An 18,428-nucleotide genomic window follows, 5' to 3' on the forward strand; every position below is an offset into this window, starting at 1 on the left:
GTGAGTGTTAGGGGAATGTGTGTGTGTGTGTATGTGTGTGCGCTTGTAAATAGGTGTGCGTGAGGGATGTCTGTATGTGTAGGCGTGTGAAGGCGGATGTAAACGTAGGTCCTACATGGGGGTATGTGTGTGTCATGTAGTGCTCGGGATGTGTGTGTTTGTGTGGGTGCGCGCGTAAATACATATATCTGTGCGTTGCGTGTGTTTGTTTCGACTTCACATTAAGATCCAGCATTTGGTTGATTAGTATTATGCTTAGTCCGGGAGGAAGGCTAAGTCGTTGGATGTTTTGTCTATATAAGGGAGCTTGAATCAGTGACACGCACGAATAAACTTTGATAGAAAGGTGAATTCATCTGAGCATCCCTGTCATCAGCTGCAGAAAGTACAACCGCATGGTTATTTAATATATGAATTCCTTATAATATTCAAACGCTGCGTAAAAAGCAGCGTTGTTCACAATATTGTCTCAGCTGAACTTCAATTGCGAGGACATGGAAAAGACAAAATGAATGCTTGTTTCATCCTACTAGTGACATCATTTGGCCTGGGTTCTGCCTCCCACGCGTCGTTCAACCGTAAGTACATCGAATCCTTATACAGATTTCTCACAGGAGATATTCTGAAATACTTATAATTTGCCGTCTGCGATTATCAAAGGCCAGAAATTTAAGGGTGTGACGCAGTGCATAGCGCGTGATCGAGTGGTGTTGGCAGTAGTTTCCATGTTACTTAGATTAAGCGGTCTCTGAAAGTGCCTCATTTTCAATCTTTGAAGACGTTCATTGCGAAGAAACACTCGGCATTAATAGTACATTCTGTGATTTTCTTTTGGCAACTATAAGGCAAGGAGGATGTGTGTGTGTGTGTGTGTGTGTGTGTGTGTGTGCGTGTGTGTGTTTGTGTGGAGGGATAGTATTTGATACATTTCTGACAAACAATTCAGAACATTTTTCCGTCTGTGAGCATGAACGGAACACTTTGAGGGCCAAGACAGCAACATGAACAAATGTGAACGAAGAATGCGATATATCTCTCATTTTTGCTTTCATTTTATTATATTCTTCAAACTTAAATCTGAAAACAAAAAAGGAATCAATTTTTTGCCTTGCAGCCACGTATCCACAAGGAAAGTCTAAAGTCATACATTAGATAATGCACTTCACTTGAACAATTCTCCCCGTTTGTCTTCAGATATCGATATAACATGTCAAGAAATCATGTGTTCCCAGATTTCTGATAATGGTAATATTGGGAATTAAAAAAGTAAATATAATGAGAAACGGATTTTAGTTTCACTAAACAAATAGAAACTGCGCCTGACTGAAACCAGTTCTAATCAGTTTGCTATCGGAGACGCCGGTTTTGTCAGCCGTTCGTTCTTGTCTTGTTTTATTTATCTACTTTTTTTTTCGCAAGCATTCAAAGTCTTAAATGATTGACGGAAATTGAGGAGGTGCAATCCCTGATCTCTCCTCCCTCTTTTTTAGGATCAACGAGTCAGTAAGAAGGAAAACCTCTTGTTGTGTGCTTGATTTTGATTTTTTTTTTTTTTTTGGCGATGCCATTGCTTGCTTCGTTCGCAATAAGCCAGTTCTAAGTTAGCAATGACCTGCAATGACCTCTGAACAACAGAATTTTCAAAAAGTGGATTAAAATTATAATAAAAAACACAACAAAAACAATTGAAACTCAACAGTCAAGCAGAAAGAGGTAATCTAAATGTACAATAGCATGTAAATACCGAATGAATGACCTTTGATCATTTGGTTGACTAGAATACGCATTCACTTGCAAATTCTGATATGCACCTAGTTCGTGTACGAACATTCATATAGTTCTTTTAAATCTAAAAATCCCTCTAACACTATGGACATGTCAATGGAGTGACGATTTCTGAAAGGAATTTATAATGACTTATGCTTTGTTTGATTCTTCGCCATTCAGAGCTGTGCCATGAGTGGGACGCAACCAGAGGTGGCCGTTTGATGAACTGCACGTGAGCACTTGATTCGACATTATGGCTCTATTATCAAAAGTGACCATAAGTTTCATGTTTAAAAGATTGCCATGCATAAATAGAGTAATAAAAATGCCTGAAGTTTTTATTGAATTGATACTTTTATCCTAAGATAAAACTAAGAAAGCAAAATTTGTTACATTTTGTGAAAGTTTGATATTGGTCATAATCCAAAAATGTACCAAGTCCCCCCCCCCCCACATCCCCCCAAGGGAAAAAAAAGAAAGAGAGAGAGAGAGAGAGAGAGAGAGAGAGAGGGAAAACAAGAAAAAAAAATAAGTGTTAACGCCCTTGCCTCAATGGTGGCTTATTGACCTGTATAGAATTCTTTGGGGAATGCCTGTTTGAAAACAAAAATATGATTTGAAATACTGCCCTTACCATCACGATATGAGTTATGAAGTTATGAGTGTATCATTGCATTACACAATCAAACTATGGTTGAGCGATGGTGGCAGCGTTAAAATCATGTAACTTTCATACATCATTGCAACCATAATATTGTCTTAAAAATAACGGAGGCAACATTTTTTTTTTTCCGATACCAAATCGATAAAAAAATACAATAATTTCAAAGAGCATAAATAAATTTACGGAAATGCACAATCCACAATCAAGCATAGGAATACATGAAAATATCATACTGTGTAGATATATCAGTGGTTGCTGTTTTCTAAGAAAACTCTCTCAAAGAATACTTCGTTGAATTATCATGACACTGTCTGAAATAACTGTATATACTCCGGCAATGAAATAAGCTTGTCGCCAGTGTAAGCACGAAAGGCCTACTACCTGACAAGATGACCGCCCAAAATGCGTACTGAAAACATATTCAATGAAAGTTATTCTACCGATTATTTTTTTTTTCCAATCCACAAAGTTTCTAAATTATGTCTGATTGGAATCACACCTTAAGTTTTGTATATGTGTATTTCATTTATCTATATGATATTCAATATCGGTAATCCTGAACACGCATTGTAAATGATATACCATTTTGGTAATCTTGTACACGCATTGTAACTTTACGTCAAAATCTTGGGCAGGATAATTTTTCTTGAATTTCAAATTTTTAAGATAATCGCCTTTATCAACTGAATAAAAGTCAAATAGCATCTACCCAGAAACAGATAGGAAGTTAAGAGTGCTGAATGATACAGAATGTTAAACATAGCAGTTTATTTCAAAGCAATGACATTAATGAGACTGTTAAACACACACACACAAGCACACGCACACACACACACAGACACACACACACACACATATATATATATATATATATATATATATATATATATGTAAATATATATATATATATCGCTGTTGAGGGACGAGACATTGTTTCTCAATTTTTTTTTTTTTTTGCCAATAAAGAATGAGTTTATTCGACTCAAATTTTCAGCGGCCTCCGCCTTGTTCAGGAGTTTTGACAAAATGCATTAGGGCTACCACTTTATTTCCTCATTTCTTCGTGGAGATAATACGTGAATTCTCATCATATGTATATACCGGCTGTCCCCAACAAAGAGCGGAACGGTGGATTTTCAGTACTTTGCGTTCTAAAAGTGATATATTTTTTGACATCATTAGAAAGAGCATCTTCCGCAGAAGACAATGATACCAAAATAATTAGAATTGGTGCCGTACATTCTATTCTACGCCAATTTCTGAAAATGCAGTCATTTTTAAATTTCGCCGGATTTTTTGCGACTTATGAGATAATAATTTGAGTGCGACACGCGATCCATACGGTGAATATTGTGTAAGCTCGGTGATCCATGTCAACAAAAGATACAGCTTTCACATTGGGCACGCGCCAGGAGAAAGCAGTGTGTGTGTGTGTGTGTGTGTGCGCGCGCGCCCAATATAACAGCGTTATCTTTTGTTGACATGGGATCAACGAGCTTACACAATTCGCTGTATGGAACGCGTGTCGCACCCAAATTATTATCTCATAAGTCGCAAAAAATTGAAAATTACTGCATTTACAGAAATTAGCGTAGATTGAAAAGTACTGAACTAAATTGAATGATTTTGGTATCATCTTCTTCTGAGGAAAATGTTCTTTCTAATGATGTCAAAATATATATCACTTTTAGAACGCAAGGTACTGAAAATCGACCGTTCCGCTTTTTTGGGGACACCCGGCATATATACATATATCATACATTGCAAATTAGACGGGTAAAGTATGTATGAAACATGATTATTAGACATTGGTATCTCTGGGCGACAATCGTCATATTTTGTGATTGTCTTTTCTTTGATTTACCGTGGTTGCGTCTTATCTGGTCTCTTATTTAAATCACAAATAGAAAGAAATACGGACCAATAAGAGTAATGTATGCAATGATGTGTCCCCATGTGCGTATGTATTTGTTTGTTTGTTTCATAGTTTTTGTTTTTACAAATTGCAGGGCCCGTTTGGACTTCAGCCAGACAAGAATCGGAAGGGACACTTTTACCGGCTTGGTGGACATTCGAGTTTTGTGAGTCATATAGTTCAAGTTCCTAGTTACATGAATCATGTCTTTCTTGAATAGTTGACAGCTTTGACTATAGTGAGTGTTAATACTGTTACATGCAATTCGAACAAGAGTATTGCAATTAGGTTCGAATGACCACTAGTCTGCAACCTGTGTCAATGTTATTGATATTATACATACAATAATAATAGTGATGATAATAATTACAATTCATATTGCACCATTTCAATTAAACAAAATGCTTAACGCGAATTCGTAGATGAAAGCATGAAGTTAAGATAAGGTATATAATATATATAATATAATAGCATATACCATATAATATATAACATAATATATAATATAATATATAATATATAATTAATGACATAATGAAAAATGCTAGGCTATGCCCGGACATTTTTTTATAGTATTATCTAGATTAACTTTATTTTTGCTTTCATGTTGCCACTAATTTTTTTCCCTTTTTTCCTTCTGATCAATTTGATTGTATTTGAAATTCCATTTTTGGTTTCTTTGTTCTCCAGTAAGATTTTTTTTTTTTTTTAACCTCGCTTTTTTTTTACGTAACATGATATACAAGAAGCAGTAGAACAAAAGTAAGCAAGTTCATATTTCTATACATTCTGTAATGTGGAAACAGAAGGATAATAATTTCTTTTCTTTCTCTATCGTTCTCATATTCTCGCATTTTTTTTTATGTACTTTTCCAATTAAGAGTAAAAGTAATGGTCTATCATTGCAAAAAAAAAAAAAACACATTTCTGTTGTAATGACTGAACAGACAATAAGTATTCATCATATCGTCATCATCATATCAAACATTTGGAACCAAATCATAAGCATCATTTTATTGATACGAATTGATTCTCCATTACAGGTATCTGCAAAGCAATGATATCACAGTTATCGACCGGGGTGCATTCGATGGCTTGGACAGTCTCAGGGCTTTGTAAGTTTTGATAATATGATAGGCCAATTCCGTCATTGAACACCATTATCCTTTTTTCCTTTAAATACATGACTAGTACTCCTTAAAGACTTTTAAAGACAAGGACAAGAACAAAAGAAAAGAACATGTAACAGAACTTATACAATGCTGATGTTCGTATCAATGTGATAAATCCGAAGAGTGTCAAAGTCATCCCTTCTATCTAATTTCGCATTTATCCAATAATATCAGGGGCGGATCTAGCTCTCTGCAAAGGGGGGGGGGGGGAGGGGAGGTTGTTCCCCTCTCGGCAATTTTTGTTGTTATTGTTGTTGTTGCTATTTTGAACCCCCGTAAGTGATGGTATCTCCTAACACAGTTGAGACCATCTACCGTGCATGAGAACGTCTTTTTTCTCTATGCACATCACATTTTCACTTGGCAGCCCAAGGATATGGGGGGGGGGGGGGGGTAAGGGTAAACCCCCAACCCCTCTCTCCGTAGATTCGCCACTGACTTCGCTTTGTTTAGACCTTCATAACTCACATTAGTATTCGTATTTAAACAAGTGGAGAATACGTAAAAGCTGAATGTGTAAGCGCAGGTACTAGATAGAACGGCGCTAATTGCAAGAATTTTCTAAGATTCAACTGTTATCATTACAAGATGCATAATCATAATATTTCGATTGATTTCGCCTTTTGTGTCTTAACCTTACAAGGGATTTGGCAAGAAATTTGATTGAAACGGTTGATGAATTTACCTGGAATGGTCCCGGAAGCCTCTCGTGGTTGTAAGTATGCTATTAAAAGGCCCAAAATGCTTTGATTATGATATATTCCAGATTTTTCCTTTTGATTTTATTCCATATAGATTACGAAACGAGAAGTTGTGAGATTTTCTACAATACAAGTTGTACCCTATATTATCCAAACTCAAAATATGATTTGAAAGCATTCATATTATATTCAACAAGATGCTGGTCATGTTGATATAAAATGATTGTTTAATGTAAAGATTATGCCTATATACTCTTCTTCTATAGGCCTATTCAGTGTCTTGACAAAGCTAATTGTAAAAGAAAACCTAAACAAACACTGAGCAAAACAAAGGACTTACCGGACATTATACATAGGCTACATCCGTGGGACGGGAGAAACCCTCGTTTTTATCATGTTCTTTTGTTTCATCTCAAAATTTTAATTCAAACATCAGTGGGGTCATACACGATTTCAATTTCTCTAGAAGTGCACATCTCAATGATTTACACTGGTTTTTTCTTTCCGATCGCCCCGTCACTGTACAGGCATGCTAACCTGGAAACATTAAACTGCACATTACTTGAATATGTGACCATTCTGGAGCAAATAATTTTCACACAACAATGGATATATAATGTACTTTTAAATGAATCCCACAAGGATTGGAATAATCATCCCCCAGCATTCCCACTGATTCCCACTGATCAGTTACTAGCCATTCCCTTTAACTATGTCTGTGCAATATATATGATAATGGACTGGCCTTGAGGCCTGCGGATACGACATTTATCGCCTGAACTAGAATTGTATTGCCCGAATGGAAGACGAGGGCAATATTAATCTAGTGAGGGCAGTTAATGTCGTATCCCCCGAAAGTAGACAGTCCATACATTATTATTACCCATTTCAGGCATCTCGAGCAGTAAAATAATATTCATTACAATTTAAACTTTGTATAACTTCCCCATTCACAGTGACAATTTTCCACTCGGCGCCAGCTAGAGCTCTACACCACATTGCGCGCTACATCCCTATTTGTATATACACAGGCTAACTCATGGTAAACCACTGACTCCGCAGGAAACTGTCATCAACACATCAACAGCAAATTTTCCTGACTGGCAGTTCAAATGCCCGGATGCTATATTCCCCTGGTTTTAAACACGCAAATCCGATAGGCGTTTTCCAACGGGGAGAATATGAGAAATTCACCCCTCTTTTCCCTACTGGCGCGCAATCCCGCGTGTAATACTAAGGGAATACAATCTCGTAGAACCACAGCTCAGAATCAGATGCCTGATACGGGTAATAATATGGTATATTTATAGAATATTTTGTATGTACATTAATATAATATATATATATATATATATATATATATATATATATATATATAGGCCTACAATTATGATATCCTATATAGAAAAACAAATCTCAACCATCCTATGGTTAGAAATAGGAAACTGACAACCAGCATTGTTTCTTTAAGCAATGTGTATTTTGAAATTGTAGTACAGTCGAATGTCATAATGCGAGTGTCTGAAATAGACAGTTTGCGTCATACCTTTTTAGGTATTATTAGGAACTGTACATGAGTTCGTTGAATATCTATCTAAAGTTATATCGTTGTCTTTTTCGGTCTCTTCTGAATTCATACAGTTTTCACTTTTTTTTCTTTCATTTCTTTCAGTAATTCCAATCTGTCTTATCAATGTCTTTTACTATGATTATGTTTTCATGATATAAATCGAATGTAAAAGAACACGAATTTTGCTTTTCTTGATAATTGTTAATGATGTCACGGAGGTACAACGGGTATATTTTACTCAACGATGTGATTCCCATGTCGTTCATTGTGATGTCATTCCCATCTACCCTTCTTTTTATAAGATGGCTCTCCTGGAACAAGATCGTAAGAATTGAAGCACACGCATTCAGTGGTTTGGATCTCATAATTTTGTGAGTATTTAGAAATTCATAAGCCGTCGATGTTCCTTCTTACTCATCCAGTTGATTGATAAGTTACATAATTTGTTTAATCTGGTCAACTGAACGTATGCTAACACCAAACAAACAACAACAACAATTACAACAACAACAACAACAACAACAACAACAACAAAAACAGCCCAAGGAGAGGGGGGGGGTGGTGGTTGAAATCCGCGAAACCCCAAAACAAAAACAAAAAAAAACAAAAGAAAAAGAGGAATTTAAACCGCCTAACTCTCCCGTATAGATCCACCACTGTATGCGCAATACGGAGAGACCCGTTTGATGATTCAATCCAAGTGTTTCTTTGGCATTAGCAGACAGATGTGCCTCCAAAGTCAAACCGTCTAGAGGATTATATTTCAGATCCTAATAAGGCAGGTGGTAATTAGCTCACATTGGTACAAATGACCTTTCTTTTTCCTCAGTTGGTTAGGCACTTCACTCGTTATCAAAGAGGCATGATACATAAGCTTGCCCACCGTAACAACTTATGGAATTCCTGTTCAAACAAAGAATGAACTTGCGTTTAGACCAGGTGACCAGAATGGTCCTTCAGTTGATATTTTAGCAGGTATTCATTTAATTGTTTTGTATTGAATGTAGCAACAACCCTTTCTTTTAATATTGCCAAATACCAGGAGTCCTGTCAGGTGAATGCCCTGGCAAGCACCCATTTTAGATAAGGTTCACATGTATAATCATCCCATCACATATGCTTATCTCAGTGAATTATCAAACCAACATGACTGTTGGTACAAGTGACCTTTTTCTGCTCATGCGCAGAGTGGAATTACGAACTGGTCTATTTATGTAAGACCACAAAACGAAGAGGAAGTGCCATAGTCCCCAAGAACAAAGCAGAAAAACTCCAACTTATCAACACAATGGAATCCAGTGCCAAGGAGAGAGTCGTTAAGGAATCCTACACCAAGTACTAACACTGAAGATCGGGTTCAGCCGTAAACGATGATGAATTCAAACATGTAAACAACATTCGATACCACTTGAAGAATAAGCAGGCCAAGGGTTCAGACATTTAAACAACATTCGATACCACTTCAAAGATAAGGAGGCCAGTAGTATGCCAGGGATTGCGCTGACGGTCGGACGTGTTTGACAGGACGTAATTGACTGACAGGACCTGCGACTGGCGACGTGATTGACAGGACAGGGGCGGGGGGACGCCCGGCTTTAGTTTCGTCTCGCTCTTTTTGCGCGCGAATTTTCTTCTACCACATTAAACTCAGAAATATACCAGTGGAAACAAACCGGGATACCTACGACTAAGGCAAGCCGTTTGTGTAAAAAGTCGATAAACTCTGTTTTTCACTGATAAACTCTGTTTATCAACTGATAAACAGAGTTTTTCTTTGATAAACTGAGTTTAACAACTGATAAACACAGTTATTCTGAAAAACTGTGTGTATCAATTGATAAACAGAGTATATCAATCTGATAAACTGAGTTTATCACTTAATAAACTGAGTTTCAGTCGATAAACAGTTTATCGGAGAAAAACTATGTTTATCAGTTGATAAACACAGTTTTCTGATAAACTCAGTTTATCAGTTGATAAACAGAGTTTTTCACTTTTGATAAGCAGAGTTATTTATCTCTCCACAAGAGAGGGCGTTTTTCACTGTTTGATATGTTCTGCTCGTTGATAATAATCAGGGGCAGGAAACACAAGAGCAAGAACATACAGTCAGACCGCAGCAGCCGATAATTCGCTCATATTTATTCAACTCGTATGCAAGCCCGCTCGAGGCTCGCATACGTAATGAGCTGCGTAAGGGGATTTTGTCCTTTGGCTTTCGGCAACAAAAATACCCCTTGTATTCACAAATTTGGTATCAAATTCGAGGAAAATATGTAAACTATTCTCACATGTTATTCAAATTACTGTATATGAAAACATACTTGCGTAATTTGAGCTTGAAAAATGATGAAAAAAGTAATTCGTGCAGTAGACGTTCAAGACGTCAAAAGAATACCAAATTCACCTTGCGTCTCAATGAAAATGCATTATTTGGAAGTCCATCTCTTGATCTTTGTATCCATGTAAATATCTTGACAATTTGTTGCTTAATCCGGTCAGGAACCAGTAAAATATACATCGATGTCAGTGCTGATCAGCTTGAAACCGTGCAATCTCAAGAGTAAGCTCTCTCATTGGACAGCGCTTGCATTCAGCGCTGGCATTACGTCATTACGGTGCTACATAACGGTTTCATGCCACTTGCGGTTTCTTGGCACGCGTGTAGTTCAAGCGCTGAATGCAAGCACTGTCCAATGAGAGAGCTCTTTCGCGCCACTGTACACTTTGTGTGGAGCATACTTCCGGCTTTTTGGAGTGAATTTTACAGACATTTCAAAGCGGAAAAACTAGTATTAATCATGCTTGCGTCTCCTTGACTCCAATATATGATGAGCATCTATGTTTCCTCTCTACGAGTAAGCCAAAATCAGAAACAATATTTTCTTAATCCGGTCAGGAACCAAAAACGAACTTTAGACGACAAAATCTTCCATGAAAAGCAGGTAAAATTTACGCAAATTCAACTGATTATGTCGTCATGATAAGATCCGATATTATACGCACATTTAGTATCAAAATAAAGATCAAAGTCTGGAGAACAATTTACCGTGACTGGTAGCCATGACGAATGTATGTACAAGTCGCTACACTGTGATAACCATAGCCCTGTCAAACTCTCGCAAAACCTCGCACGACGAGACACCTTTCGAACGCAAAGATCGTCAACGAGAGTGCTGAATTAATCTTGCCGGATCGGCTCATTAGTATACGTGCTGCGGTCTGACTGCATACATGTGCGATAAGTTGGCCTGCGATGTAAGGCCATTACGTATCACACTCGCGTCATATACCTGTCCACTTCCCGGCAGCTGCTCGCTTCCCAGCTTGCCCCGCGTACATATACAGTGCCATGTATATATATATATCACTAGCTGTAGATCTACGTACATGTACGTATTAACAGAGCAGACGGCTCTGCGTATTAAATGCTGCTAGCGCCCACTACCGAGAAGGTTTGAATAACTCTGCTTTTCTCTGATAAACTGAGTTTATCAAGTGATAAACAGAGTTTATCAGAAAAACTGTGTTTATCAGTTGATAACTCAGTTTATCATTGATAAGCAGATTTATTAGAAAAACTGTGTTTATCAGTTAATAAACACAGTTTTTCTGATAAACTCTGTTTTTCTCTGATAAACAGACTTTTTCTTGAAAAATAATGTTTATCAGTTGATAAACACAGTTTTCTGATAAACTCAGTTTATCAGTTGATAAACAGAGTTTTTCACTTTTGATAAGCAGAGTTATTTATCTCTCCACAAGAGAGGGCGTTTTTCACTGTTTGATATGTTCTGCTCGTTGATAATAATCAGGGGCAGGAAACACAAGAGCAAGAACATACAGTCAGACCGCAGCAGCCGATAATTCGCTCATATTTATTCAACTCGTATGCAAGCCCGCTCGAGGCTCGCATACGTAATGAGCTGCGTAAGGGGATTTTGTCCTTTGGCTTTCGGCAACAAAAATACCCCTTGTATTCACAAATTTGGTATCAAATTCGAGGAAAATATGTAAACTATTCTCACATGTTATTCAAATTACTGTATATGAAAACATACTTGCGTAATTTGAGCTTGAAAAATGATGAAAAAAGTAATTCGTGCAGTAGACGTTCAAGACGTCAAAAGAATACCAAATTCACCTTGCGTCTCAATGAAAATGCATTATTTGGAAGTCCATCTCTTGATCTTTGTATCCATGTAAATATCTTGACAATTTGTTGCTTAATCCGGTCAGGAACCAGTAAAATATACATCGATGTCAGTGCTGATCAGCTTGAAACCGTGCAATCTCAAGAGTAAGCTCTCTCATTGGACAGCGCTTGCATTCAGCGCTGGCATTACGTCATTACGGTGCTACATAACGGTTTCATGCCACTTGCGGTTTCTTGGCACGCGTGTAGTTCAAGCGCTGAATGCAAGCACTGTCCAATGAGAGAGCTCTTTCGCGCCACTGTACACTTTGTGTGGAGCATACTTCCGGCTTTTTGGAGTGAATTTTACAGACATTTCAAAGCGGAAAAACTAGTATTAATCATGCTTGCGTCTCCTTGACTCCAATATATGATGAGCATCTATGTTTCCTCTCTACGAGTAAGCCAAAATCAGAAACAATATTTTCTTAATCCGGTCAGGAACCAAAAACGAACTTTAGACGACAAAATCTTCCATGAAAAGCAGGTAAAATTTACGCAAATTCAACTGATTATGTCGTCATGATAAGATCCGATATTATACGCACATTTAGTATCAAAATAAAGATCAAAGTCTGGAGAACAATTTACCGTGACTGGTAGCCATGACGAATGTATGTACAAGTCGCTACACTGTGATAACCATAGCCCTGTCAAACTCTCGCAAAACCTCGCACGACGAGACACCTTTCGAACGCAAAGATCGTCAACGAGAGTGCTGAATTAATCTTGCCGGATCGGCTCATTAGTATACGTGCTGCGGTCTGACTGCATACATGTGCGATAAGTTGGCCTGCGATGTAAGGCCATTACGTATCACACTCGCGTCATATACCTGTCCACTTCCCGGCAGCTGCTCGCTTCCCAGCTTGCCCCGCGTACATATACAGTGCCATGTATATATATATATCACTAGCTGTAGATCTACGTACATGTACGTATTAACAGAGCAGACGGCTCTGCGTATTAAATGCTGCTAGCGCCCACTACCGAGAAGGTTTGAATAACTCTGCTTTTCTCTGATAAACTGAGTTTATCAAGTGATAAACAGAGTTTATCAGAAAAACTGTGTTTATCAGTTGATAACTCAGTTTATCATTGATAAGCAGATTTATTAGAAAAACTGTGTTTATCAGTTAATAAACACAGTTTTTCTGATAAACTCTGTTTTTCTCTGATAAACAGACTTTTTCTTGAAAAATAATGTTTATCAGTTGTTTATCACTTGATAAACACAATTTATCAAGTGATAAACAGAGATTATCAGTGAAAAACAGATTTTATCGACTTTTTACACAAACGGCTTGCCATATACGACAGATTTCAGAAACAGGTAAGCCATACCAGCCAGCCCTATGGCTGAAAGCTTATGGAATATGGAAGGGCACGAAAACGAAACAGAAGAGGTCCCTAGCAGTCCTATTTACTTCACCGCTGTCACTAGTCGAGCAGCCAAAAGAAAGAAGCAGACTTTAAGTAGCACATCAGAACAAACAGACCAACCAAGCACCAGCAATGACTCGTCCCATAACCTACCTACTGTTGGAATAAGAGGAGTTGGTTTCAACATAACCAAACTAGGCCCACTAGAAAAAGCAAAAGAAACAGGAAATATCACTGGTGCCTCTACCATTAGATCTCTAGGCCGAGAAGGCATAGAACTAATCGTAAACTGCTACACTTTAAGACAGGCAAAGGCATCTCTCAGCATCACAGAGTTCTGTAAGAAAATAGTGACAGTCAGAAACACGTTAGACCCCGAACACAAAGGGTTTATAAGTGGCGCATCGGTAGATTTAGACAATGATGAAAATATGCTGGAAGAAATACAAAAGAGCACGAGAAGGCAAGGAGTAACTTTCCGCAAGAGATTGAAGAGAAGAGATAAAGACGGAAACTTAATGCGTATAAGGGCAGTATTGCTCATCTTTAGGACAAAAACGATGCCAGAATCAATCAAACTCGGATATGTCCAGATACAAGTCAGGCCATACAACGAACAGGTACTCTCTAAAAAAAAAATCGAGTGAAAATATTCACTCTTAAAGGAGAGAATACAAAAAAAGAGTGAATTTAGAGTGAATTTGGAGTGAATTTTGAGTGAAAATGTTCATTTTCACTCATTTTGGAGTGACCTCAGGGATCACTCGAAGATTTTGGAGTGATCCCTGAGGTCACTCTAAACGAGTGAAAATGAGCATTTTCACTCCAAATTCACTCCAAATTCACTCTAAATTCACTCTTTTTTGTATTCACTCTTTTAAGAGTGAACATTTTCGCTCGATTTTCTTAAAGAGAGTAGTACGTTGTTTCAAGTGTCAAATTTTTGGCCATGTTGCCAAGTACTGCAAATTGACAAAAGTTCGATGCCCCCGCTGCAGTGAGGAAAATATACATTCCAAGAATGCAATAAGAAAAACGAAACGCTACTCTCTAAAAAAATCGAGTGAAAATTTTCACTCTAAAACGAGTGAATACAAAAAAGAGTGAATTTCGAGTAAAATTGGAGTTAATTGTGAGTGAAAATGCTCATTTTCACTCATTTTGGAGTGACGTCAGGAATCACTCGAAAATTTTGGAGTGATCCCTGACGTCACTCCAAAATGAGTGAAAATGAACATTTTTACTCAAAATTCACTCCAATTTCACTCGAAATTCACTCTTTTTTGTATTCACTCTTTTAAGAGTGAATATTTTCACTCGATTTTTTTTTAGAGAGTAAAATGCGTAAATTGTGGGGGTATCACTCAGCGGCATAAAAAGGTTACCAACGTACTCACAAAGAAAAGATATACTGAATGTTCAAAGCGAGAAGAAAATCTCTTTCGCAGTGCAGTCAAGCACGTGCAAACTAAACAAACGGCAAACACTCGACACATTCCCCAAAAAGCTGCGAAAACGAGACAGAAAAAGTAATACAGGTAATATGTTTTATTTGATAGTATTGGTTTGTCTGTTCAAGGACCACAAGAAATTCCACAAATCTATACATGTCACCATCAATTTATGTACTATGTAATGTATGATTATATAAATCGTTTGAAATATCTCTTTAAAGTAATCCCTAAGGCTAATATACGGTCTCTGCCACAAAATAATAATTCCAAAAGACGGATATGCCAATTTTCTCGATCAGACCTTTCGCATGTGGGGGGGGGGGGCGGCTTTTATGCAAGTACGTCGTCTGCTCGTTCTTTACATACTCATCGTGTTTATACGAAGAACTTGCTTCCTAAAGGTGCTGAAACCATCATTTGTCATTTCTTTTTGTTATAAAATGCTACAACGTTCACTGTGGAATATATGGTATAAGGACTATTCGTGTGCTTCACAAACTATTGGAGTGATATATCGATATCAACTATGATTGAATATTCCCTACTACTCATTGTTTTCCATTGTCAGGGACCTTTCAAATAACAAACTGAAGGGGATTGAAAGTTCAGCTTTTGATGGACTCCACAGCCTCTCTTGGTTGTAAGTACCACATCGAAACCTTCACAGGCACCCACAAATTTATTATGCATGTTTGTGATGTATCCATGAGTCATAGTCTCATAAAGATAACATGTATTTTGAGGTTATCTACACTGCAAAAAGTCCGGTGTTTAATAGTGAACACCGAGCTGGTGTTAAATTTCCGGTGCCCATTTATGGTGTTAAATTAACACCTGCGGTGTCATTTCCAAATTTTAAACTGTTTTTTGAAGAGTTTCTTAGTAACGGCACTTCTTGTTGATTTTTAATTTAAACAAGACGATCAAGAATTTTACATTAAAATACTAGATTTTTGAAAAAATGTAAAAATAAATTTACACCAAAGTAACACCAGCTGGTGTGGTCTCTTATTGAAGCTGGACGGGTGTTAAACCATTGATATTAACACCAACACATATCAAATCAACACCATGTGGTGTCATTTTTGAATTAACACCAGTACAGTGTCAAAATAACACCAGGTACAGTGTCAAATTAATACCACGAAGTGTCAGGTGAACACTTTTCAACACCATCACAGTGCATTTTTAGCACCTGTGGGTGTGGTCCTTTATTGAAGTTTGATCGGTGTTAGATTTAACACCCGTGGTGTTAAATCTAACACCGATGTTTTTACAGTGTAAGAATGTCATCGCCTTGTCTTTGACACGTTCTCAAATCTTTATGCTACATTTACTATTTGGAGAATAATAGTGGTAACGAAATGAATGAAAATTTGGATCTTTCGCTACTGATAGTGGCATTGTTGCGATTTGAAGTTGTGTTGTTATGTTTCAAACAAGAACCCGAATGTCTGTCATATTTCGTGGAAAAATTAGAGTTGAATGCAAGGATGTATTACTCACAGAATGTCGATATGAATGTTATTGTCACCGGTGACGTCGTACTTTTTAACATACAAAACTTGAGCACAATATTCCGTACCCGATTCAGATGCATTTGTCTCATTTTATTCCCTTTGCTTTTCATCTATATTTCTTCAAAACATTGAATTTTTACATGAAAGAATTTGAAACAGAGTGAGCCTAATAATTTCACATTTCATTTCTCATTTCTCACTCATCTTTTCTATAGGATACTTTCTGGAAACGAACTCGTAATTGCAGACTCAAGCGCTTTTAGTGGACTTTCAATGGAAGTGTTGTAAGCGTGTCAATCTCTGCTTTATTCTAATTTTCTTCAAATTTTAACAACTTTCATTTAAAGGAATCGTATAGTTTTGGTTGAGACGTAACTTCAGGTTCCTAACAGTTTTTGGTGAGATAATGAGAAACCGCTTTGTTTCACTTTATGCTTATGATGTCTCAGCCATTCCAGTTTTTGGTATCTCACAAATATGTAAAAAGCGCAATCCTCATCTCCACCAATACTAAACCATCCATTCAGATGCGTTATACATGTGTCTGGGTATCATGAATTATGTTACTGCCTATCGAATAAATAGAAACGAAGCTCCACAGAGCTCCACAATCTCTGCTTTATTCTAATTTTCTTCAAATTATAACAACTTTCATTTAAAGGGATCGTATAGTTTTGGTTGAGACGTAACTTCAGGTTCCTAACAGTTTTTGGTGAGATAATGAGAAACCGCTTTGTTTCACTTTATGCTTTTGATGTCTCAGCCATTCCAGTTTTTGGTATCTCACAAATATGTTAAAAGCGCAATCCTCATCTCGACCAATACTAAACCATCCATTCAGATGCATAATACATGTCTGGATATCATGAATTATGTTTCTGCCTATCGAATAAATAGAAACGAAGCTCCACAGAGATTTGAAAATAAAAAGAAAAAAAACAAACGGTGTTTTAAACACCTGCAGAGTCAATAATGCGTTGTTGATTGTGTTACCTAAATACATTTGATTTTAAAATATTTGAAAAACAAGCAACCATGATGTGCACGCGAGGAAACTTTCTTTTTTTTTCTTTAGATGTCATAAGTGTGCTAGTTGTATTCTACAATTAAGGTGTGTGAATAATTCTCACATTTTGATAACTATTTAGATATTTACATACAGTCAAACCTGTCAAGTGGCCACCTAATGGAAACGATAAAAGTAGCCGCTTTAGACAGGTGGCCACTATAGGCAGGTTGGTTGCCATTTTGAATTTCAACACTTGCATTGTTAAATAGCATAGAATACCGCATGCTATTCTTTAAAAAAGCAGCAAATAAGTTTGCATGAGCAGCTGTAATATGGATCTTTTTTTCAGATTACTTCATTATAAACTTTCTTTCAGCTTACTTCTCATCTTTTGATTTTCAAAATAATATTTCGATCCTGAGAAACTGGCTCATACCGTTCTCGCATGAATGGGTTCACGAGAGAGTTCGAGCAGGAGATCGATAATGTGCGAAGCTGACGTAAACAACACACAATACTCAGACAAGTATCCCATTGTCCTTATTCAAAGGAATCTAAATCACTAATTAGTCGGCATTTTAGTTAAATTCTACAATGTTATTAAGAGATGCCTTTGCCTCCGTAACACCCGTCAGGGCGGCATTACTAAAGCCTAAATCTAGTCAAGTTGTGGTGAGACGTCTTTTCACGGCTACGAGAGCTACGTTTGTCGATCATATCTGCAGGATTATGACAGAGCAAGGTTTCGGTATAGAATTCACACAACTAACGTAAAGGGCGCATTCAAAACTGATTCAACGTTTCAGCTAAATTTTTGTGGCCGCTATATGCAGTTAGATATTTCCCACGGGATACAAATTGAGTGGTCCGTGGCCAGGTATAAGGGTATAAAGGGGATAAAGGGTATAAAGGGTCAGTAACACAGCAATTTCGTGCTTGGGATTTTTCATCAGGCCGCTATAAGCAGGTGGACACTATAGGCATGTGGCCGCTAAGACAGGTTTGACTGTACCACATTCTATATGTGACCCTGCACCTCAAACAAACAAAAAGTCGCCAGACATGAACTTTTAGTTAA

At 37.3% G+C, this 18,428-nt stretch overlaps 1 protein-coding gene across 1 annotated transcript; it reads left to right on the forward strand.

Annotated features, from left to right (window-relative positions):
• The first annotated feature begins 214 nt into the window (after positions 1 to 214).
• Positions 215 to 16,687, forward strand: LOC139719055 (uncharacterized). The gene is made up of 8 exons (XM_071630499.1): positions 215 to 578; positions 1,948 to 1,999; positions 4,441 to 4,512; positions 5,390 to 5,461; positions 6,162 to 6,233; positions 8,092 to 8,160; positions 15,390 to 15,461; positions 16,557 to 16,687. The coding sequence occupies exons 1-8, from the start codon at positions 509 to 511 to the stop codon at positions 16,627 to 16,629; spliced, it is 552 nt and encodes a 183-aa protein (XP_071486600.1). The 5' UTR covers positions 215 to 508; the 3' UTR covers positions 16,630 to 16,687.
• The last annotated feature ends 1,741 nt before the right edge of the window (positions 16,688 to 18,428 follow it).

Source organism: Diadema antillarum, unplaced genomic scaffold (genome assembly GCF_040938485.1).
Source record: "Diadema antillarum isolate AM-2024a unplaced genomic scaffold, OU_Dant_1.0 scf00000103, whole genome shotgun sequence".
Lineage (NCBI taxonomy): Eukaryota > Metazoa > Echinodermata > Echinoidea > Diadematoida > Diadematidae > Diadema > Diadema antillarum.